This window comes from Melanerpes formicivorus, unplaced genomic scaffold, assembly GCF_026170545.1.
Source record: "Melanerpes formicivorus ecotype bairdi unplaced genomic scaffold, bMelFor1.0.p_v2 SCAF_18, whole genome shotgun sequence".
Lineage (NCBI taxonomy): Eukaryota > Metazoa > Chordata > Aves > Piciformes > Picidae > Melanerpes > Melanerpes formicivorus.
In genome coordinates this window covers 14,908,793-14,933,311 of record NW_027142370.1, presented here as the reverse complement: position 1 = coordinate 14,933,311, position 24,519 = coordinate 14,908,793, and the positions used below count along the sequence as shown (strand labels likewise).

At 46.6% G+C, this 24,519-nt stretch overlaps 1 protein-coding gene across 1 annotated transcript in view; it reads right to left on the bottom strand.

The window, feature by feature from the left end:
* Window positions 1-24,519, bottom strand: part of LOC137446732 (catenin alpha-2) — a 727,090-nt gene that overhangs the window by 506,291 nt on the left and 196,280 nt on the right. The window contains exons 5-7 of the mRNA XM_068149689.1: window positions 23,053-23,172; window positions 21,631-21,897; window positions 4,430-4,633 (exon numbers count right to left, since the gene is read on the bottom strand). Coding sequence (XP_068005790.1) covers window positions 4,430-4,633; window positions 21,631-21,897; window positions 23,053-23,172 — 591 coding nt within the window. The remainder of the gene's footprint in view (window positions 1-4,429; window positions 4,634-21,630; window positions 21,898-23,052; window positions 23,173-24,519) is intronic.

Genomic DNA, 24,519 nt, shown 5'->3' with positions numbered 1-24,519 from the left:
GTTTAGAGCTGTCCTTTGTTTGTAAAACATTCAGCCACAGTACTGCCCCTTTCTTAAAGGCACAGCCTCAAACGGTCACACCTATGTTTCTGCCTTTCATGGCCACAGCCTGGCAGAATCCCCTTTATATTGGGTAACTATGTTCTGGCTTCAGTTGCTCTATTGGCCCAACTGAACCTCGGGCAAGATAAATACATAGGCCAATTTCTAGTCGCCTTTGCCTTGCGTTGCTTGAGCCTGCACGACCTGCTTGGACCTGCCTTCCTTGAAGCTGCCTCGAGTTGCCCGCTCCAGAGCCTGGGCTAAAGCCATCAGCCTCCTTGCTGCAAGCTAGAGAAGCCACAAGCTACAGGAGCTGGAGCCAAGCCTTGCTTCCCCTTGCAATCAGAATTTTGCTGTGCCTCAGTTTACCCAGGCCAAAGCAAGAGCCTGTTGCAGTAACAGCATTGTAAACCATCTGCTGTCCTGCTGGAGCCAGACCAGCCTCAAGAGCACCTGGCATCCCTGCTGGCAACCAGCCATGCCTGGCGCACCAGAGTGCCCAAAAAAGCTTCAACACCCTAATATGCAGCAGCAGCACTCCCTGCTTGGGTGGCATCAGCTGTGAGTAATTAATTCCTTACCTTATTGGCTTAACAGTTCTTATCAAGTCCCCCCCACCTCAACCCATTCCCCACCATCAAGCACCATTTTGCTGCCAGGGATTCTCTCTTTCCCTGTTATTGCTACCGGCATGCTTACATTGTTAAACATTGTTATATTGCCTAAACATTGTACATTCCCTTTGCAAATGTCTGTTCTAACCACACATCCAACCTACCTGAAACACTTTGGCAATCTTTTTCATATTAGAATCACAGAATCAATAAGGCTGGAAAGGACCTCAGAGATCATCAAGTCCAGCCTATCACCCAACACCTCATGTCTAACTAAACCGTGGCTTCAAGTGCCACTTCCAATCACTTTTTGAACACCTCCAGGGGTAGTGACTCCACCACCTCCCTGGGCAGCACATTCCAATAGTACACCATTCTTTCTAGGAAGAATTTTCTCCTCACCTTTAGCCTAAACCTCCCCTAGTGCAGCTTGAGACTGTGTCCTCTTGTTCTGGTGCTGGGTGCCTGGGAGAAGAGACCAACCCCCACCTGGCTACAACCTCCCTTCAGGGAGTTGTAGAGAGCAATAAGGTCTCCCCTGAGCCTCCTCTTCTCCAGGCTAAACAACCCCAGCTCCCTCAGCCTCTCCTCATAGGGCTTGTGCTCAAGGCCTCTCACCAGCCTTGTTGCCCATCTCTTAATTAGTTATGCAATAAATTCCTTCACGTGGCCGCAGAATATCTTTTGTTCTCTGTTTTGTATCTCATGGCAAGCATCAAAAGCAGTGCACATATTTGATCAATCAGACAGATATCATCAAAGAGCAAAAAACCCCAAGGATTGATGTCCAATTACATGCAAATCTTTAAGCAAGCACAGAATTGAAGTGCTATTGGTTTAAAGCTATAAGGGCAGAAGGCATTAAAGATCTCCATCTTTAGCACATCATCTCAAGCCTAACATGCTCTGACAGTCTAGCCAGCTCCTGACCAGGCTAATTGGGAACATGCCTTTTAGTTTTGCCTTTTGAAATTCTTCCAAGCTTTTAACAAACTTTCCAAGTGAATTATTTTGTCATAATGAACCTCCTTAGGGGAGACTTGATAGGGTGCTTGGTGCCATGGTTTAGTTGATTAGGTGGTGTGGGATGATAGGTTGGACGCAATGATCTTGAGGGTCTCTTCCAACCTGGTTTATTCTATTCTACTCTATTCTATTACTGAGAACCCAGGAAAATGCATCCCCAGGGTTCAACAAATGGTTAAATACTAAAGCAAATCTTGCTGGGAGAAGTGCTGTCTCTAGACATTTCACTTAAGAGGTGCTGCCTAGAAGACAGCCAATCTTCTACCCAGTTCATGGGGATTTAGTGAATACAGTCCAAGGAGTTTGGAGTTAACTTATCCCATATCAGATTTTAACAGTCATCTGAATGGCTCTCTGGGTTCCCTTGGCAGTATTGATCTCATCTCTATCAGCCTTACTGGGAGCTTAAGCAATTGAGGCTCCAATGATTTGATAAAGGCAGAAGTCAGGCCAAATTTTCTTCCCTAAAGCACATATGACATGGAAATGGGGCTAGCAGGTAGAACAGAAAACCCATGGCAGACCCAAAGGCTTCTGAGCAGCAGATTGAGGAGCCTCTGTTCAAATGAGTGGTGGACTGTTTCAACTAATGGTTTAAAATGGCACCAGGCATTTATCTTTAACAATGGAACTGGAATCCCAAGTTGGCCTGACTGTACTTATGCAGAGAAACCTAAATGTAGGTGTCTTAATCTCTAAACTGAATCCTACCCCTTTATCTGCTAGGATCATCTTGGAAGACAACATTTAATGCAGAATCACTCTCAAATTCTATCATCCCAGATGTGCAACACCAAGTACTCCTAAGTGCATTTTCTGTATGTGCAATATTGACTCAACAGTGAAAAAAAAACAGCTGAAGTTCATTACAGTCCAATATAAAGCAGGGAAATAAGATAAATAAATACAGGAATTGTGCAGCTCAGACTCACTAGAACAGAGGGGGGAAGTGAAGAAAAAGGAGGGGGAAGAGAAATTCAAACCCATGCTGCAGTAACCATAAAAACTGATGCTCACACCATTATGAGTTTAAGTAAAACCAATGAAACTGTATTAGCCACCTCCCATGTGGTCATAAATGCCTACAGTCATTTAAAACACTCTTTCCTCTGTAAATGTGGCTAGAAATAAAGCAAGAATATTCCTGGTCCTCCACAGGCAAATTGCATCGTTACCAGAAACCCGTGTACAGAAAGCAAGGCACCACCATAAAGTAAAAAGCCACAATCCATCACTTCTCAAAGTATTTTTGAAAGGCTTTGTAAGGATTACCTCTAACACAATTAGTTCCACAAAGCAAGATCCTATGGGAAGCAATCCAGCAAGTCCTCTTCCCCCACATCCTCACCACTTGGTATTGAACGCCCTCTTTAGAGTTCCTAACCCCTAACACGACAGCATGGATTTTGCTTTCATTCATGGTACAAGAGCCTTTCAACTATCACAAGAAAGCCAAGGCAAACAATAGATTTCTTTACATTCTGCAGCACCAGAAAGAGCTGGGCCCTGAGGTGACTATGGTAAGCAATAATACCTTAATAAAATCAGAATTAATTGTGACCTGCATAACAAATGACTAAAGGATTGCAGTTTGCACGATTGATCACTCCAACTACCAGTGCCAAGGAAAATCCAAGTGTTAATGGTTCATCCTTGCACAGTCTCCTCAGTGTTAGCTTGGTGATTCTAGCCAAACAGCATCAAAATGTGCCACCTCAAACTGTGATAGGGACGACAGACAAGAAACAGCAGAGTATAGGATGCTGCGTTTGAGACCTATTTGCAAACCTCTCCATTTAAAAAAAGAAGGTTGTTGATGTTGCTCAGGACCTTTTCACACACCCTCCAAAGGACACAGCAGCAGCACTTAGGAGTTTAAACACACAAGGGTAGGCAGAGAGAATTTCCTGGGGCAAATTATGCAGAACAAAGCACTACAAGCTAACACCACGTTGAACCGTTTAACACCTTTTGAAAGCCTACACAGACAGCTGCAGCTGCAGATACGTTTTTGTGTGAACAGCAGAGATGCTACCCTCACTGCTTTCAAGACAACTGAATATTTAAGAGCTCCAACAGTGAGCTTCAGTGGTTCAACCCACATGGCAGACAACCTCCCATGAGTGTCTACAGGCAACATCCTAACAAGCCAACAAAGTGACAACCACCACAGAGGGGAAACCATGTTGAAGATTAACCATAATCCCTTGCATTAAGAAAACAGCTCTTAGGCCATGCCTCACTTACATTGCTAACCATACATTTTCAGTCAAAAAAGGATTTTACCTCTGAAGGAATCTTTTTGGCTGTTTGTTACAGAAGAAGAAACACTGATGCCACGAGGAGCATGAAGTTCCTTGGAAGGTAAAACCAAAACCAACCATTCCCACCAGCTTTTGACAGCACCAAATATCTGCCAATTTTTTGCCATACATTAAAACTGAAAGAATTCAGGCAGCATCACCCACAGAAGGTTAAATCATTCAAATCTCCATTAAAAAGATAAGGAACTCAGAGAGCACTCCCATTAAGAAGTCAAATAATTCAAACATCATTCCTATTAAGAAGTCAAATAATTCAACTATCAGTCCCATTAAAAAGCCAAATTGTTCAAACAGCCTTCCCACAGAAAAGTTAAACGATTCAAATAGCATCACCTTCACTCCTGGTATAAAGTGGGTTTGCTGTATACCAAAGCCAGAGCCCTCAGAAAGGTTTTCAAGCAGCAACCAGAGGGTGTAACTTACGTTATTCATGTACTCGCTGAGCAGGTCCTGCAGGGCTTGCCGCACCGCGTTGCACTCGGCCACGATCCGTTCCCGGCGGTCGTCTCGCGTGCACGAGGAGTCTGCCATCAGGGCAGCTCCACTGATGATGCTCTCCAGCCTTTCCTCAAGAGATGGTCTGAAGCGGGCCTCGCTGAAAGTCATTGGGTCTAAAATAATTTTGTTCTGAAAGGCAGAAAGAGGAAGGGCAAAATGAGGAGCCGAGATGGGTCTTGGGCATCTTTTTACATGTATCTTATTTCAGCAGCTTCAGGAGGTTTGCACTCTTCTGTAGAAATAACTTATCCACCAGATTCCTGAAAAATCAGCATTAAAGAAATAGCTGATTGATGTGAAACCCCAATCATAGAATGGTAGGAGTTGGAAAGCACCTCCAGAGATCACAGATTCATAGAATCAGTAAGCTCAGAAGAGACCTCAAAGATCATCAAGTGCAACCTATCACCAAACACCTCATGACTACTAAACCCTGGCACCAAGCACCATGTCCAATCCTTTTTTGGACATCTCCTGGGATGGTGACTCCACCACCTCCCTGGGCAGCACAGTCCAAGGGCCAATTACTCTTTCTGGGAAGAATTTTCTCCTCACCTCCAGCCTAAACTTCCCCTGGTGCAGCTTGAGACTGTGTCCTCTTGTTCTGGTGCTGGTTGCCTGGGAGAAGACACCAACCCCCTCCTAGCTACAACCTCCCTTCAGGTAGTTGTAGATAGCAGATAGCAAGAAGGTCTGCCCTTCTTCTCCTCTTCTCCAGGCTAAGCAATCCCAGCTCCCTCAGCCTCTCCTCACAGGACTGTGCTCAAGGCCTCTCCCCAGCCTCATTGCCATTCTCTGGACACCTTCAAGTGTCTCAATGCCCTTCTTAAATCAAGGGGCCCAGAAGTGAACACAGGACTCAAGGTGTGGCCTAACCAGTGCAGTGTACAGGGGCACAATGACTTCCCTGCTCCTGCTGGCCACACTATTTTTGATGCAGGCCAGGATTCCATTGGCCTTCTTGGCCACCTGGACACACTGCTGGCTCATGTTTAGGTGGCTGTCAATAAGCACACCCAGGTCCCTTTCTGTTTGGCAGGGTCCCTTTCCTCATATGAGAGATGTTCCAGCCCCTTCATCATCCTCAGAGCCCTCCATTGGATGCTCTTCAGTAGTTCCCTGTCCCTCTTGAACTGTGGAGCCCAGCACTGGACACGATACACCAGGTGTGGTCTTACAATATATAAATAAAATAAAAATTATTACATATAAAAGTAATTCCAACCTATAGCTATGAAAGGCTACTGTTGTGAGCAGCATGTCTGGTTCAACATGCCCTTGGGAAGCACACAGCATAACACACATCAGCATCAACTACTGTACTGTGCGTGCAATAGAGAATCACAGAATTGTTTAAGTTAGAAAAGACCTTTAAGATCCTCAAGTCCAACCCTTAACCCTGCACTGCCAATACATGAAAGAAAGAATAATTGGCCATTGGAATGTGCTGCCCAGGGAGGTGGTAGAGTCACTCTCCCTGGAGGTGTACAAAAAAAGGGTTGGATGTTGCACTTGGAGCCATGGTTTAGTTGTCATTGGGTAATAGGTTCGACTTCAGGATCTCTGAGGTCACAGTATCACAGTATAACTTAGGTTGGAAAGGACCTCGAGGATCATTGAGTCCAACCTATCAACACAGACTCCATGACTAGACCATGGCACCAAGTGCCACGTCCAATCTCCTCTTGAACACCTCCAGGGATGGGGACTCCACCACCTCCCTGGGCAGCACATTCCAATGACGAATGACTCTCTCAGTGAAGAACTTCCTCCTCACCTCGAGTCTAAACCTCCCCTGGTGCAGCTTGAGACTGTGTCCCCTTGTTCTGGTGCTGGTTGCCTGGGAGAAGAGACCAACCCCTTCCCGGCTACAACCACCCCTCAGGTAGTTGTAGAAGGCAATGAGGTCACCCCTGAGCTTCCTCTTCTCCAGGCTAAACAATCCCAGCTCCCTCAGACTCTCCTCACAGGGCTGTGTTCAAGGCTTCTCCCCAGCCTTGTTGCCCTTCTCTGGACACCTTCAAGTCTCTCAATGTCCTTCTTAAACTGAGGGGCCCAGAACTGGACACAGGACTCAAGGTGCGGCCTAATCAATACAGAGTACAGAGGCACAATGACTTCCCTGCTCCTGCTGGCCACACTATTCCTAATGCAGGCCAGGATGCCATTGGCCCTCTTGGCCACCTGGGCACACTGCTGGCTCATATTCAGGTGGCTGTCGATCAGCACCCCCAGGTCCCTCTCTGTTTGGCAGCTCTCAGCCACTCTGACCCCAGCCTGTAGCTCTGTATGAGATTGCCGTAGCCAAAGTGCAGCACTCGGCACTTGGACTTGTTGAATGCCATCCCATTGGATTCTGCCCATCTGTCCAGTCAGTCTTTCCAACCTGGTTGATTCTATGAATCTGCATGTGTGTGTGTGTCTCTTCACCTGTATATATTCCATGTATTTATCTCAAAGCAAACTCATATCTTTATTTTCTGAATTTTCTTGACTATTCAGGAAATTCAGATGACAGGTGAAAGTTATTTGTGACTGAAGAGAGAGTGGAATATTTTGTGTGAACTCCTTCCTTCATCTTGATTATTTTTATGAGCAGGTGATGTTGCTGAAATGCTACTAGATTGTCCCAGAAATAACTGGAAGCAAAAAAATGAAGACATTAACGCTGCAAGAAGACCATTATTAGATGATCACACTGAGACAGAAATGTGCAACGTCTCTGCATCCCATCCTGCAGCACGTCTTGTAGAAGCTTTCTTCCAAAGGCTTTTGCAGGCTTCTTTGTAATTTGTTTTTAAATCAAGAGAAAGTGCTACCAAGAGACCACTGCAGTAAAGCAGCCTAAAACCATCTTTAATTTATCAAATAGCCTACTGGCTAGCAAAAGCTCTGTATTTCACTAGGGAAAAACACAACCAACCAGCAATCCCAACCAATCAAACAAAAAATACTAAAACAACTTAAGTTCCAAAGACTATTTTCTATTAAGGACCTTTAAATTCTTCATTTTGAGCCCTGCTGAACACTTGTGTACTTCACATACCAAACGTGTCACCAAAACTCACAGAGAGCTAAAAAAAACACAGAATCAATTTGGTTGGAAGAGACCTTCAGGATCAAGAAGTTTAACTGTTAACTCAGCACTGCCAGGTCACCACTACACCATGCTCCTCAGCACCACATCTATATGGCTTTGAAATACCTCCAGGGATGGGGGCTCCACCACTGCCCTGGGTAGCCTGCTCCAGGGCTTGGTGACACAGGGAATAAATTGTTCCTCATGTCCAACCTAAACCTCCCCTGGTGCAAACTGAGGCCATTTCCTCCTGTCCTACTGACAAGATTCTACCCTTATGTGGCAGTCTGGGGCTGGGTGCCACCTGCTGCTGCCACATGGGATGCACTTCTGGTGCCCGTGGTGTCCAGCCCAGTGGGTGGACAGAGGAAGCTGCCTATTTCATACCCATGATGTCCTGCTCCCTATAAATCCATCTGTAAGGTCCCACACTTCCTCTTTCTTCCCTCCCTGCTACCATGGGAGATGCTCCCTATCTGGTAATGGAAGGGGAGTTATTTCAAGTCCTCTTAGGCCTGGCTAGGCCTACTGCCAAGAAGACAAGGAGGAAGGGCAATCTCAGATCTGGCCAGCTGAAATTAGCCTAACAGTGGAGGGGAGGAAGAAAGAGCCCTGGGGGGTTTGGGTGGACCCTCAGGTAGGGAGAAGGGGAGTGCTGGGAGGCTTTTGGGTATGCTTTACACTACTGTGCTGTACTCACTATACTCACACTATAGGCCTGCAATACTGGAACAATAAAGGAACAATACTCAATCATATTGGTCAGCTGTATTGACTCCAATCTCCATCCCATTAATACTTGTAGTTTCTCTGTAAACCTCTCACTGCTTTTCCATTTAAACTTTCCATCACTTCTGCAAGCCGTTTGTCCGAGTCTCATCTTTCTGCCCCGGTGGGAGGCAAGAGCGGGTCTGCCTCAACCTAGGACACCTTATGAGCGCACAAACTTCTGTCACATCATGAGTTTTGAGTCAGCAGTCGATTATATTCTGAGCTGCTTTTCTCCTTTTGTAGTTCAAAGTAGCAAACACAGAAGAAATAATCTCCTGCTCCTCCTTACAGGCACCGAAACACCACCGTGTAATTCAGGAACCTTTTGCCGCGACCACGCAAAGAACTTTCTTAATTGTTTGTTGTCTAAAAAGGCTCTGGAAACTCTGTACCTATTATTTGAGCTTTAAAAGAAAAAGAATAAAAAGAAGAAAAGAAGATTCAGGAATGAGGAATGCAAAAGTTAGAAGCATTCTGCTTTCTAATAATCACACCTAACGCGGAGCACGGCGGGGTTTTTGTTAATGAACCATTGTGGTTTTCACAGCATTTGGATAAGTTTATGATGAGTCTATTTCCTTCAATATCCAAGAGCAATCAGCAAGCACAAGCCAAATGGATACAGTTAATTTGAAAAGCCACAACACAGTGGATTAAAATGTAAATCAGGATTGAGGGCCATGATACACAGCCAACATCTGCCTTTAATGTCGGCATACTGCATCTGTTTATTACAAATCAGCACGCTTATTCCAGGCTAAATTCTGATCCCAAACGAATCTATGTATATCTTTTTTTTTCTGTTGCTCTAATTCAGCAGGACAAAGCTTTTACAGAAAAGATCTGCATAATTCTCAATAAAACTTCCAATTAAGTCCACACACAAAGCCCATAACTCTCATTACTCTACAGAGAAAGAAGATAAAGCCCTCAGAAATCTATACCTTAACTGGATGTGTAGCAGTTAAAGAGCAATAAACAAGGGTGTCAGGAAGTTTATGAAGATTCATTATTTAATAAAAAGGACAAATAGAAGAACTGTAAGCAGGCAGTACATTGTCCCAGCTCCAGGCCCTGCTGACTTGGCAGAAATCAATGCAGCATTACCCAGAACGTCTCTTCTAAGGTCTCTGTTTCACAGCAGTAAGCAGAGCCGTTTTACAGGCATCTAAATTAGAAATGACTACTCTAAGAGCTGAGCCGATGCATATTTATGGAGCTCTGCTCTTCAGGCAAATGAGAACACTCAACACAGAGTCATAGTATCATAGTATCAGTCAGGGTTGGAAGGGACCACAAGGATCATCTAGTTCCAAGCCCCCTGCCATGGGCAGGGATACCCCACACTAGATCAGGCTGGCCAGAGCCTCATCCAGCCTGGGCTTAAACACCTCCAGGGATGGGGCCTCAACCACCTCCCTGGACAACCCATTCCAGGGCTTCACCACTCTCATGGTGAAGAACCTCCTCCTCACATCCAGCCTGAATCTCCCCACCTCCAGCTTCATTCCATTCCCCCTAGTCCTATCACTACCTGAGATCCTGAGCAGTCCGTCCCCAGCCTTCCTGTAGCCCCCTTCAGATCCTGGAAGGCCACAATGAGGTCACCTGGGAGCCTTCTCTTCTCCAGACTGAACAGCCCCAACTCCTTCAGTCTGTCCTCATAGGAGAGGTGCTCCAGCCCTCTGCTCATCCTCCTGGCCCTTCCCTGGACACCTTCCAGCACCTCCAGATCCCTCTTGTAATAGGGGCTCCAGAACTGGAGGCAGGACTCCAGGTGGGGTCTCAGCAGAGCTGAGCAGAGGGGGAGAATCACCTCCCTTGCCCTGCTGGCCACACTTCTCCTGCTGCAGCCCAGGATCTGATTGGCTTTGTGGGCTGCAAGTGCACACTGAGAGCTCCTGTTGAGCTTTTTGTCCACCAGCACCCCCAAGTCTCTCTGCTCAGGGCTGCTTTGACTGTATTATTGACATGTACAAAGTTCTTGCACATGTGAGCATTATGTTAACAAGGAAATAAAGTGCTCCTGGAAGATGAAAAAAAGTATTAAATAGTTGCCAGGAAATCTGACTCAATAAATCCCCTCAGAGTCTCAAGTTCCCAGCCCTGCTTTACAGCCAGTTAATGAACGATGAGCAGAAATGAATGGGAACATTTTCCATTTCTAATTAGTTAACTAACATTAAAGCCATAAATCACAGACTGGCACCATAATTCAGGCCTTCTAATTAAGTGTTTCAAACCTTTTTACAACTTCAGATAGATTAAACGCTCTCTTTGCTAGGAACATGCAGAATTCTGGCTTTGATTGCTGCAACAAAGTCCAAGAAAATCACTTTTAGTATAATCAGCAACTTATCTGAAGACTGCTGAACTTGTAATGATCTTAGTTAAGTATATTAAACGATATTCAAGTGTATTATATTTAGTACAGTATATTAAAGTATAATAAAAGTATAGTATATTTAAGTGTATTGTGTTATATTATATTACATTCCTCCTTATGTCCAACCTAAATCTGCCCTGCTCCAGCTTCAAACCATTCCTCCTTGTCCTGTCACCAGAGCCCCTTCTAAATATCACTGGAGGTGTTTAGGAAGAGATTTGATAGGGTGCTTGGTTGCATGGTTTAGTTGATTAGGTGGTGTTGGATGATAGGTTGGACACGATGATCTTGAAGGTCTCTTCCAACCTGGTCTATTCTATTCTATTCTATTCTATTCTATTCTATTCTATTCTATTCTATTCTATTCTATTCTATTCTATTCTATTCTATTCTATTCTATTCTATTCTATTCTATTCTATTCTATTCTATTCTATCTCTTCCCAGTTTTCCTGTAGGTCCCCTTCAGATATTGAAATGCAGCTCTAAAATCTTCCCAGAGCCTTCTCCTCTCCAGGCTGAACAGTGTGGAATGGAATGGAATGGAATGGAATGGAATGGAATGGAATGGAATGGAATGGAATGGAATGGAATGGAATGGAATGGAATGGAATGGAATGGAATAGACCAGGTTGGAAGAGATCTTCAAGATCATCAAGTCCAACCTATCACCCAACACCACCTAATCAACTAAACCATGGCACCAAGCACCCTATCAAGTCTTTTCCTAAATACCTCCAGTGATGGTGAGTCCACCACTTTCAACCTGTCTTCCTAGGAGAGGTGATCCAACAGATTCACAGATTGCATTGGGTTGGAAGGGACCCTCAAATGTCCAACTCCCCTGCAGTCAGCAGGGACACCTCCAACTAGATAGAATGTCCAGGCCCACATCAAGTCCAATCTTGAATTTCTCCAGGGATGGGGCCTCAACTACTTCCCTGGGTAACCTGCTCCAGTATTTTACTACTCCCAGCACCACATCTCTGCCTCTTTGCAACCTCCAGGGATGTGGATTCATGCATGAGTCTCCCTGGGGAGACTATTGTAGTGTGATTCTGGAAAATTATAGCGCTTTTCTTCTCTTTCTCTTTCTCCACTTCCATTAATTCATCTATTTAGAATGTAAAACCTCCAGGGCAGAGACCTTTTGCAAACATGCTTCTCAGTGATTTAGCACAATGAAAATACAATTTTTAAGGCAAATGTCCCTTCAAAGTGAATAATATGTCATGAGAAGGAACAGAAACCACAGTGGCAAAAGCCATTAAAAAGTCAAGTTGATAGCTACCTTAGATAAGCAATGTCACAACCACATGACAGCATGAAGAACTGCCTCTGTGGAAGGAGATGCACAAAATAATCTGAGGCACCCAGGTTTCCAGATCAACTTGGGAGACAAGAGTGTCTAAATAAAAGTACATAATGTATTTCTGTGACAGGTGTCTGCACTGCTGTGAAAACAAATGCCCTGTGTTCACAGGTTTGGGTTATGTATGTTTGTCAGCGTGCCCCAGAGCACTAACAAGGCTGTTTGGGGATAAATCAAATGTTCCTACCTGTCCCCACGCTGCATTCCAGCAGCACACCACACAGCTGCTGAATGAAGCAATAAGGACAGTGCCACACTGCAGCTTTTGAGGAGGTGTCTGATTTGTTAAAGAACAGAGGGCTGATTTAAAGAAATAAGTGACTGTCTGTCCTCCTGGGGCAGTGGGATGACTCAAATCCTAGAATCACAGTATTGTTTCAGTTGGAAAAGCCCTTTAAGAGCATCCAGTCCAACCATTCTCTAACACCACCAAGGCTGGAGCTAACCCCTGTCCCTCAGCACCACATCTCTGCCTCTTTGAAACACCTCCAAGGATGGTGGTTCAAATAGAATAGAATAGAATAGAATAGAATAGAATAGAATAGAATAGAATAGAATAGAATAGAATAGAATAGACAAGGTTGGAAGAAACCATCAAGATCATCAAGTCCAACCTATCATTCAACACCACCCAACCAACTATACCATGCAACCAAGCACCCTGTCAAGTCTCCTCCTGAACACCTCCAGTGATGGTGACTCCACCACCTCCCCAGGCAGCCCATTCCAATGGGCAATCACTCTCTCTGTGTAAAACTTCCTCCTAACCTCCAGCCTAAACCTCCCCTGGCGCAGCCTGAGACTGTGTCCTCTTGTTCTGGTAGTGGCTGCCTGGGAGAAGAGACCAACCTCTGCCTGGCTACAAACCCCCTTCAGGTAGTTGTAGACAGCAATAAGGTCACCCCTGAGTCTCCTCTTCTCCAGGCTCCCTGGGCAGCCTGTTCCAGTGCTTGAGAATCCTTTCAGTCAAGTTTCTTCTCATATCCAACCCAAACCTCCCCGATGCAACTTGAGGCCATCTCAGAATCAGAATCACAGCATTGCTTTAGTTGGAAAAGCCCTTTAAGAGCATCCAGTCCAACCATTCTCTAACACCACCAAGGCTGGAGCTAACCCCTGTCCCTCAGCACCACATCTCTGCCTCTTTGAGACACCTCCAAGGATGGCAGTTCAACCACCTCCCTGGGCAGCCTGTTCCAGTGCTTGAGAATCCTTTCAGTCAAGTTCCTTCTCATATCCAACCCAAACCTCCCCTGATGCAACTTGAGGCCATCTCCTCTCATCCTGTCACTAGGAAGAAGAGACCAAGACTTCCTATTCATGGCAGTCTGACGAACATCACACTCCAGTAGGAGCACACAGCCAAGAGCAGAGAAGCAACAGCTCCCACCCCTCCACAGCCCCCAGCACTCCTCTCCTAGCTCTGTTCTCTATATAAATGGAGATGTTGCTCCCCTGAGATGTTGGTAGTGTTCACATACCACATGTGAGCTACATAAGCAGCTCAGAGGTGCTAAACACACTCAAAATAGTACCAAGTGTAGTCTAATTGGGGAACATGTGAGGGTTTTGAGCTATTACAGAGGACTCAACAAAGTTTAATACATTTTGAATTTGACAATTTAGATCTTCATAATGAAATAAGCAACCTGTAATAAATGCAGTAATAATGGAACAATTTGAGTGCTTCAGAAAACATTTCTTCATAGAAATGACAATTAGTTTGGTTTGTTTTAAAGTGTGCTGCATTTATGTGTCTTTGATACATCTGTGGCCAGCAGATCCAGAGAGGTGATTTTTCCACTTTACTCTGTTCTGGTGAGACCTCACCTGGAGTACTGGAGTAGGTGTTCAAGGGGAGATTGGACGTGGCACTTGGTGCCATGGTCTAGTCATGAGGTCTGTGGTGATAGGTTGGACTCGATGATCCTCGAGGTCTCTTCCAACCTTAGTTATACTGTGATACTGTGTGCAGGTCTAGAGCCTTCAACACAGGAAAGACATGGACCTGATAGAGCAGGTCCAGAGAAGTGCCACAAAAATGTTAAGGGGGTTGGAGCATCTCGGCTATAGGGTCAGGCTGAGGGAGCTGGGGGTGTCCAGCCTGCGGAAGGGAAGACTCTGAGGAGACCTAATAGTGGCCTGCCAGTAACTGAAGAGGCTGCAGAGAGATTGTTTACAAAGGCCTGGAGGGATAGGATGAGGAGAAATGGCTTCAAACTAGAGAAAAGTAGATTTAGATTGTATGTTAGGAACACATTCTTTACCATGAAAGTAGTAGAATACTGGAACAGGTTGCCTAGGGAGGTGGTTGGGGCCCCTTTCCTGGAGATACTGAAGGTGAGGCTGGAGAGTCCAAGTGCCAGGTGCTGCACTTTGGCTACGGCAATCCTATGCAGAGCTACAGGCTGGGGTTGGAGTGGCTGAGAGCTCCCAAACAGAGAGGGACCTGGGGGTGCTGATTGACAGCCACCTGAATATGAGCCAGCAGTGTGCCCAGGTGGCCAGGAGGGCCAATGGCATCCTGGCCTGCATTAGGAATAGTGTGGCCAGCAGGAGCAGGGAAGTCATAGTGCCCCTGTACTCTGCTCTGGTTAGGCCACACCTTGAGTCCTGTGTCCAGTTCTGGGCCCCTCAGTTTAAGAAGGACATTGAGAGACTTGAAGGTGTCCAGAGAAGGGCAACAAGGCTGGGGAGAGGCCTTGAGCACAGCCCTGTGAGGAGAGGCTGAGGGAGCTGGGGTTGTTTAGCCTGGAGAAGAGGAGGCTCAGGGGTGACCTCATTGCCCTCTACAACTACCTGAGGGGTGGTTGTAGCCAGGAAGGGGTTGGTCTCTTCTCCCAGGCAATCAGCACCAGAACAAGAGGACACAGTCTCAAGCTGCGCCAGGGGAAGTTTAGGCTGGAGGTGAGGAGGAAGTTCTTCACCAAGCGAGTCATTCGTCATTGGAACGGGTTGCCCTGGGAGGTGGTGGAGTCACCGTCCCTGGAGGCATTCAAGAGGGGACTGGACGTGGCACTTGGTGCCATGGTCTAGTCATGGGGTCTGTGTTGATAGGTTGGACTCGATGATCCTCGAGGTCCTTTCCAACCTAAGTTATACTGTGATACTGTGATACTGTGAGAGGGCTCTGGGAAACCTGATCCAGTTGAGGATGTCCCTGCTGACTGCAGAGGGGTTTGGACTAGACAACCTTTGGCAGTCCCTTCCAACTCAGACCATTCTATGATCCTATGACTGTGTTTGGCTGAGGGTTGACAACATAATCTCCTCTGCTAACCAACTGGTTGCTGTGCCACTACAAACCTGCTGAATGCATTTGACAGGAAGACACAGAGCACTTGGTGCGTCGGGACAACGCTTTTCCTTCCCTCACAGGAAGTGGCTGCTGTGTGGCATGGTTACATTTACAAACAGCATTTGTGATTGCTAAATCTGTCAAAATACTACACAGGAGCATTTCAGTGGGAAAAAAAGAAAAGAAAAAAGCCTCAAACCCAGTTCCTAAGCCCACTAGATGGAGCTCTCATACAGCTATAGACCAGCAGCAGCATTCCCACTGCTGAAGGGGAATCAAGGTAACCAGATCCTAACGCTCCCAGAAGGTGCTTCCTTTTCCGGCGGTCACGTTCCTGCTATGCATTTGATACCAAAATCCTGTCACTGTCAGTGCTGTCCTGCCCTGGAGCTGGCATCTCCACAGTCATGCTGATGTTCCCATACATCCACAAGCACAGGTAAAACATCAACCATAAAACATCATAAACCAACCACTCAGATTGAAAGTAATCTGAACTTCTGAAACAGATGGTTATGGTTAAAATCATACAATGGTTTGAACTGGAAGGAACCTTTAAAGCTCAACCCCCCTGCAGTCAGCAGGGACATCTGTGGCTGGAGAGTGGCCAGGTAGAGAGGGACCTGGGAGTACTGGTTGATGGTAGGCTGAACATGAGCCTGCAGTGTGCCCAGGCAGCCAAGAGGGCCAATGGCATCCTGGCCTGCATCAGGAACAGTGTGGCCAGCATGCCCCTGTACTCAGCACTCAGCCACACCTCGAGTCCTGTGTCCAGTTCTGGGCCCCTCAGTTTGGGAAGGAGGTTGGCTTGCAGGAACGAGTCCAGAGAAGGGCAACAAAGTTGGTGAGGGGTTTGGAACACAGCCCTGTGAGGAGAGGCTGAGGGAGCTGGGGTTGCTTAGCCTGGAGAGAAGGAGACTCCTTCTTGCTCTCTACAACTACCTGAAGGGAGGTTGTAGACATGCGGATGTTGGTCTCTTCTCCCAGGCAACCAGCACCAGAACAAGAGGACACAGTCTCAGGCTGCGTCAGGGGAGGTTTAGGTTGGATGATGTGATGTATTTTAGGGTGCACTGTTTGAAACCCTAGCATGTGGATTTCTGCAGTGGTTAGCACTTCTGAAGTGCTGTCAGCACATCCCACTGACACAGCCACAATTCTGGAAAGCAAGACATCACAATCTCAGTCCAAACCTTGAAAGCAAACAGTCTCCTCCTCAGCAGAGATCCCCACTGCCCAGGAAATACTATTTCTGCCTGTCACTGCCCCCTCTCCATCCCATCATGCAGAAAGTGTCCCCCACCTACTTGCCTGCAGCCCTGCATCTCTCTATCCCATCAGCCATACCCACACTGCTATATTTTTATACCCACATCCCCTACATATTTGTATCTCTTTCCAGTTGCCAGTCCCACAGCAGAATGTAAATGCCATTTATTTTCACCTCAGCTGTAATCTAGCACAGATTTCCTGGCCCTTTCCATTTCAGAGAATCATAGAATGGTTTGGCTTGGCCGGGCCCTTGAAGATCATCTCGTTCCAAACCCCCTGCCCAGGGCAGGGAACACCTTCCACTACACCAGGCTGCTCAAGGCCTCATCCAGCCTGGCCCTGAACTTTTAATTTCTACACATTTAATAATTTTACTGTATTACTATTTGCCTGGGTAAGCAAATAACAATGATGGCCATGGGGAGACCACAGAGGGTACTGGAAGAGTCAATCCCACAACACTCAACAAGTGGCAGCAAAGCAATACTTTGATAATATGAATGGCTGAGACCCTGCTAGAACAAACCCAGCATTTCTGAGACTGTACCAGAACAAACCCAGCATTTCTGAGACTGTATCAGAACAAACCCAGCATTTCTGAGACCCTGCTAGAACAAACCCAGCATTTCTGAGACTGTACCAGAACAAACCCAGCATTTCTGAGACTGCACCAGAACAAACCCAGCATTTCTGAGACTGTACCAGAACAAACCCAGCATTTCTGAGACCCTGCTAGAACAAACCCAGCATTTCTGAGACTGTACCAGAACAAACCCAGCATTTCTGAGACTGTATCAGAACAAACCCAGCATTTCTGAGACCCTGCTAGAACAAACCCAGCATTTCTGAGACTGTACCAGAACAAACCCAGCATTTCTGAGACTGTACCAGAACAAACCCAGCATTTCTGAGACCCTGCTAGAGCAAACCCAGCATTTCTGAGACCCTGCTAGAGCAAACCCAGCATTTCTGAGACCCTACCAGAACAAAACTATAATTTCTGAGACCTTACCAGACAAAATGATCATTTCTGAGATGCTACCTGAACAAACCCATCATTTCTGAGACCCTACCAGAACAAACCCATCATTTCTGAGACCTCACCAGAACAAAACCAGCATTTCCTGAATGAAACCAGGGTATTTTCAGAATTCAAACCAAGTTCTTACCAAGTTCTCTCTGTGACTTGAACAAATGCATGTAAGTGTAGTGAGGAGAGGTAAAAGGTGCATCTTTAGCTTCAGTAAGAACCCAGAAATATTTCAGGAGCATCAAACACATATACTAAATTTACTAATAACTTTACTAATAAACCCAGGAATATCTGTGACCTGCCCTATGTGATCCTACCTTGGCTGGGGAGGGGGGGGGGAGGGTTGGACTCAATGACCTCCAGAGGCCCCTTCCAACCCCTACCATTCTGATTCTATGATCTGGATGTAAATGATACAAAATTAAAGCAGGAACATTTAAGCTACAGGCCAAATCTCGAGGCATTCAGGACATACTTTTGTCATCTGTCAACCTCAACCAGTACTTTAAAGCAGCAAATCCAATCAGAAACAGATCCCTGAACTCTCCTTAATGCTACAGGAATTCTCTGAAGCCCTCTGATCATCCTCATGGTCCAGAGAAGGGCCAGGAGGATGAGCAGAGGGCTGGAGCATCTCTCCTGTGAGGACAGACTGAAGGAGTTGGGGCTGTTCAGTCTGCAGAAGAGAAGGCTCCCAGGTGACCTCATTGTGGCCTTCCAGTATCGGAAGGGGGCAACAAGAAGGCTGAGGAGGGACTGCTCAGGATCTCAGGTAGTGATAGGACTAGGGGGAATGGAATGAAGCTGGAGGTGGGGAGATTCAGGCTGGATGTGAGGAAGAAGTTCTTCCCCATGAGAGTGGTGAAGCCCTGGAATGGGTTGTCCAGGGAGGTGGTTGAGGCCCCATCCCTGGAGGTGTTTAAGCCCAGGCTGGATGAGGCTCTGGCCAGGCTGATCTAGTGTGGGGTGTCCCTGCCCATGGCAGGGGGGTTGGAACTAGATGATCCTTGTGGTCCCTTCCAACCCTGACTGATACTATGATACAATAAATTCTACTTTCCAATTCTTTCCTGCTCACAGGTGACTTTACACCCCAAGTCACCATTGTATAGCATATGACAATTAACCTACTTAAACACAACAGCTGAAGGGCTTCAAACAAGGTAGAGCTATTATTAGAGCTTCAAATAGGCAGAGTTAGAATTTATATTACAGCTGATGATCTTCTGAATGAGAAATTATTCAGATGATTTATTTGCACTGGAGTTACTTGAAGCACTGAGCCACAGAACTTTGTTTCTGAAGTTTGAGGTGGAGAAGGTTAAGAAGTGTTCAATATGATGGGAAAAACTACACTTTTTTATAACATAGAAGAATTATCCTCTCATATCATGCAAGGTTTAGCAGCCACTTCATACCAAAGACAATCTGATCTAAACAAATGACTGAGACTGCAAAAGGAATATGTTGTAAAATGGTTTTCACTGAAAAGATGAACTTTTTACTGAAGTAGGACCTTGCCACTATAAAAATCAAACCTTTTCCTCCACCACTTTTGTACCCATGACGTAGTTTCACTACTCCTGCAATTGTAATTGCTTGTAAAACATGAGGGTAAATTCACAATCACCCCAGTATGGCAGTTTACAGATTGCATCAGGTTGGAAGGGACTCTCAAAGACCTTCTTGCCCAAACCCCACCTCCTGAAGTGAGCAAGGACATCTCCAACTAGATCCAAACCCTAAATGTCAGAGTTTAGGGAATATCCAGTCTGTGGTAAAACTTGGTGTGACTCAATCTCAACCAACAGCTTAGCAGAGAGGCAGAACAGGAAACATTGTTAGAAAGCAGGTCAAGCAATCCTTTCAATCATTGTACTGCCAGTATGTCAGAGCACAATTTCCATTTAGTCTCTTAAAGCAAGAAACAGAAAATTCTCCAGAGACAACCTGGTCTTCCACACCTAACTGTGAGCAGAAGAAGGTGCTATGGATACCCCTCTCACACACACATTCATAATGCTTCAACGTCACCTAGAGAGGAAAAGACTTTACCTGAGGAGAGAAATGATGAGCAAAGATCCTCACAGAGATGCAGGGGACAAGCTCAGATGTCTGGCATAGTCTTCACTAGATTTACTTGCACTAAACACAATGACTCTCTCTGCATTGAGCCACAGCCTTTTCCAGAGAGCAGCAGCAGCATCATCAGTTTGGGACTGAGCTGTCACATGCTCACTGGTGGTGTTTGTCAAACCTCTGCTCTCCACAACATGCAAAGTCCCCAACAAATGCCAGAGCACAATCAGACCAAACAGAGGTGTTATCCTCAGGGTGTCACCAGAACGGCACCTGTCAGCTGAGAAGGCCCTAAAATCCACACAGAATTCCTCAAGTCTTGACTCACAATAATTTAGCAGGAAGAGATGTAGATCCAGAAATACAGACATTAGAGAGACAAGCTCAGCACAGCCCACACAGGCAGGGCTGGCTCATTTACTTAAGAAGTGTATTGAACTGGAGTCAAACTCTGGGCCCAGCAGCAGTTCTGAACAGTTTTACCCTCTTGGCTTGTCTCTTCCAACACCTATCAGTAAATTTGCAGATGACACCAAGCTGGGGGCAGGAGTTGATCTGCTGGAGGGTAGAGAGGCTCTGCAGAGGGACCTCGACAGGCTGGACAGATGGGCAGAGTCCAAGGGCAGGAGATTGAACACATCCAAGTGCCAGGTTCTGCACATTGGCCACAACAACCCCATGCAGTGCTACAGGCTGGGGTCAGAGTGGCTGGAGAGCAGCCAGGCAGAGAGGGACCTGGGGGTGCTGGTTGATGGTAGGCTGAACATGAGCCTGCAGTGTGCCCAGGCAGCCAAGAGGGCCAATGGCATCCTGGCCTGCATCAGGAACAGTGTGGCCAGCAGGAGCAGGGAGGTCATTCTGCCCCTGTACACTGCACTGGTCAGGCCACACCTTGAGTCCTGTGTCCAGTTCTGGGCCCCTCAGTTTAGGAAGGAGGTTGACTTGCTGAAACGAGTCCAGAGAAGGGCAACAAAGTTGGTGAGGGGCTTGGAACACAGCCCTGTGAGGAGAGGCTGAGGGAGCTGGGGTTGCTCAGCCTGGAGAAGAGGAGGCTCAGGGGTGACCTTATTGCTGTCAACAAATCTCTACCTAAAGTCAGAATGGGAAATGAAGAAACATTTTCTGATCCTGCCTGCAATTATTCCCCCCCCAGTTTCCAAAGAACACTTCTCAACTGGACAACAGGGTGTGTGTGTGTGGGTGTGTGTGTGTGGGTGTAAATCACAAAGAGTGGCAATGAAATTAACAGTTACACAATTAGCTGGTAGGAAAGTTTCTTAAGTGCAACTGTAGTTACTTCTGGAGAGAGGCTGCAGCCCTCTGCCTGCAGCTGAGGTGACTGGTATCAAATGTTTGAGAGATGCTTTTCCATCTCTCTGATTAACATAATTCCTGACTCAAGCTGAATGTTAATGTTTCCAGGATGCTCAGCTCTATCACCATCTCTGTTTTACTGTCATGACTTCCTGACTTTACCATTCAACAAATCAGAGATCTTGTTCACAGAGCTAAACTGCCAGGTTAATCAGACTTTGCATTACTTAGAGCCATGTAGGCAGATTTTTCAAGGACACCAGGGCAGAAGAGGGCTTCCTTCCTTCTATTACAGCAGCTGCATGTGAGCACAAATAACTCTTTACAATTCAGGTCCATTAGCAGCAAACAACTATTCCTCATTAAACCTAACACAAATCAATGTCTGCACTTTGCCTCTGCAGTCTGAGGAAATGGACCTGAATGAAAATGGCAATTTGGGTCCCGTTCAAGACTCACTTAGTTAAAAGCCCTGTAGGCCGCATGGAGAAACGCTTCCTTTTCCATACGCTCCTGGTACTTACATCAAACTCATTTAACGCAGCAGCAAGCTCCCCTATGCCAGTGTGCCCCTTGTTCTCATCAGTGGGCGAGGTGGCCTGGGCAGCATTGGAGATACCAGCAATTGCTTCCTGCACTTGCTTGAAGACATAGTCTCTGTTGGCTCTGGTGGCTGCGACGTCAGGGTGACGGAGGAACGCCTGGGACGCAGTATACAGCATGGTGGCATTCTTCTTCAGAGCGCCTCGAGCTGCAGCCATTTCATCTCTGCAGTGAGGATCTTTCAGTTCCTGTATGGAAACATGCAGGTTTAGAGGTGCCAATGAAAGGGTTTGTGTCGGCATGCATTATCTACAGAGCTGCAGTGTCTCTGCAGACATGCCATCCAGTGACTCTGCAGACATGGAGTCAGTGACAATAGCTCCCAAAACTCACAGAAAGAAATCCACTTCCTGCCCAAGAATTAACAACCCCATGTCCTGATTAGCAATCCCATGAAACACTCCAGGCCTGGGGCAGAGTGGCTGGAAAGTCACCTGGCAGAAAAGGACCTGGGGGTGCTGGCTGACAGCTGGCTGAACATGAGCCAGTGTGTGCACAGGTGGACAGGAAGGCCAACAGCATCCTGGCCTGGATCAGCAATAGTGTGACCAGTGGGACCAGGGAACTGATTGTTGCCCTGTAGCCAAGACTGGTGAGAACACACCTCCAATACTGGGTTCACTTTTGGGTCCCTCACTCCAAGAAGGACATTGAGGTGCTGGAGTGGGTCCCAAGAAGGGCAACAAAGCTGGTGCAGGGTCTGGAGAACAGGACTGGTGAGGAGCAGCTGAGGGAGCTGGGATTGTTCAGCCACAGGGGTGCTGAGGGGAGAGCTCATTGCCCTCTACAACTCCCTGAAAGGAGGTTGGAGTGAGATGGGGATTGGTCTTGTCTCCCCAGTATCGGGGCAGAACACAGGTGAGAATTAAATGGGAATAATTACAAAATGAAAACTATCCTTCACCTCCTGACCAATTTGCCTTTTCACCTTTCAATCTGTTGTTCCCTGAAATTTTGAGGAAGAAATTCTTGACAGTGAGACCCGGGCACAGGTTGCCCAGGAAGGATGTGGATGCCCTTACCCTGGAGGTGTTCAAGGCCAGGCTGGATGAGGCCTTGAGCAACCTGGGCTAGTGGAAGGTGTCCCTGCCCATGGCAGGGGGCTCGAAACTTGATGATGTTTAAGGTCCCTTCCAGCCCAAATCATTCTAGGAAGCCAACTGGAAAATATCCTTACATGAAAATGTAGTTTTGAAAAATGTCTGCACATTCAAACCAAGCCAAGGTGCTTAAATTATGGACCATGACATTTACTGTGCACTCTTAATCAGACCTGGACATAAAATGCAAGACCTTTAGCACCAAAACTAACTTTCTCAACCAGTGCTTTAAAAGGCACTCACCTGCTGTCTTCTGGCAGCCACATAGTTGAGTTTCACCATCTCCTTCCCAAACTCCTTGAAGCGATTGGCTAAATCTTGCTCATTGGTTGCATTCTTCACGGCTTCCAGTGCTTCCTCCACCTAGAACACATCAGCTGTGTCAGCACTCTGATCTGGGTGCAGGCTGACAAATCCATAGCTGTTCTCTGCAATACCCACTATTAGATGGACTCACTTTAGCCTTTCCATCCCTGCCTGTGCAGTGGCTTTAGGACAGTCCCAGTAACATTAATTATGTTTCTTAGTAGAGAAGCTAATTGCCATTCTAGGTCACTTTCCACTTGATGTTCTTTGGGATCATGAAGAAGCCACAGGTGGATTGATTTCCCCATTCACACTTACCAGATGCAATGTTTAATATATGTGGGTGTGAGAGACTAAAAATTTGTCTCTCTTGGAGTGAGTCAACAAAGATAAAATCACTTGCTGCTTGAGCAGACAATAGCTGACAGAGCCACTGGAACGACTCTTGGAGTCTTGAGTAGGGAGGTAATCCTCCCCCTCTACTCAGCCCTGGTGAGACCCCACCTGGAGTACTGTGTCCAGTTCTGGAGCCCCTATTCCAAGAGGGATGTGGAGGTGCTGGAAGGTGTCCAGAGAAGGGCCACGAGGATGATCAGAGGGCTGGAGCACCTCTCCTATGAGGACAGACTGAAGGAGTTGGGGCTGTTCAGTCTGCAGAAGAGAAGGCTCCGAGGTGACCTAATTGTGGCCTTCCAGTATCTGAAAGGGGCCTACAGGAAGGCTGGGGAAGGACTTCTCAGGATCTCAGGTAGTGATAGGACTAGGGGGAATGGAATGAAGCTGGAGGTGGGGAGATTCAGGCTGGAGGTGAGGAGGAGGTTCTTCACCATGAGAGTGGTGAGACCCTGGAATGTGTTGTCCAGGGAGGTGGTCGAGGCCCTGTCCCTGGGTGTGTTTAAGAGCAGGCTGGATGAGGCTCTGTCCAGCCTGATCTAGTGTGGGGTGTCCCTGCCCATGGCAGGGGGGTTGGAACTAGATGATCCTTGTGGTCCCTTCCAACCCTGAATGAAACTATGAAACTATGAAACTAAGGTGCAAAGATAACATTGCTCACTGGGCCACAGCTGGCCTACAACAATGACCCAGCCATTTACGCCTTCAGGGCAAGACAATCTCCACCCATCAAGTACCCCGGAAAGGGTAGACCTAAGGATTATTTCCTGCCCCTGGAATTTCTGAGGGACAATACTTGGACACATACTAAAAACTGTATAAAAGACTGGAGCCACTACTGGCTAGGAGGAGAAGAAAAATGCAGAAGGAAAATGTGGGGGACTGTGTCTCCTGGACTGGATGATTAAAGGAGGAGAAAAATGGAGATGAAGGAAAACAGGAGACGGAGCATGCCGCTGAGGAGGGAAAGCCTGGACAATGCTGCTCCGGAGAAAAGAGGCTGCCCGGAGG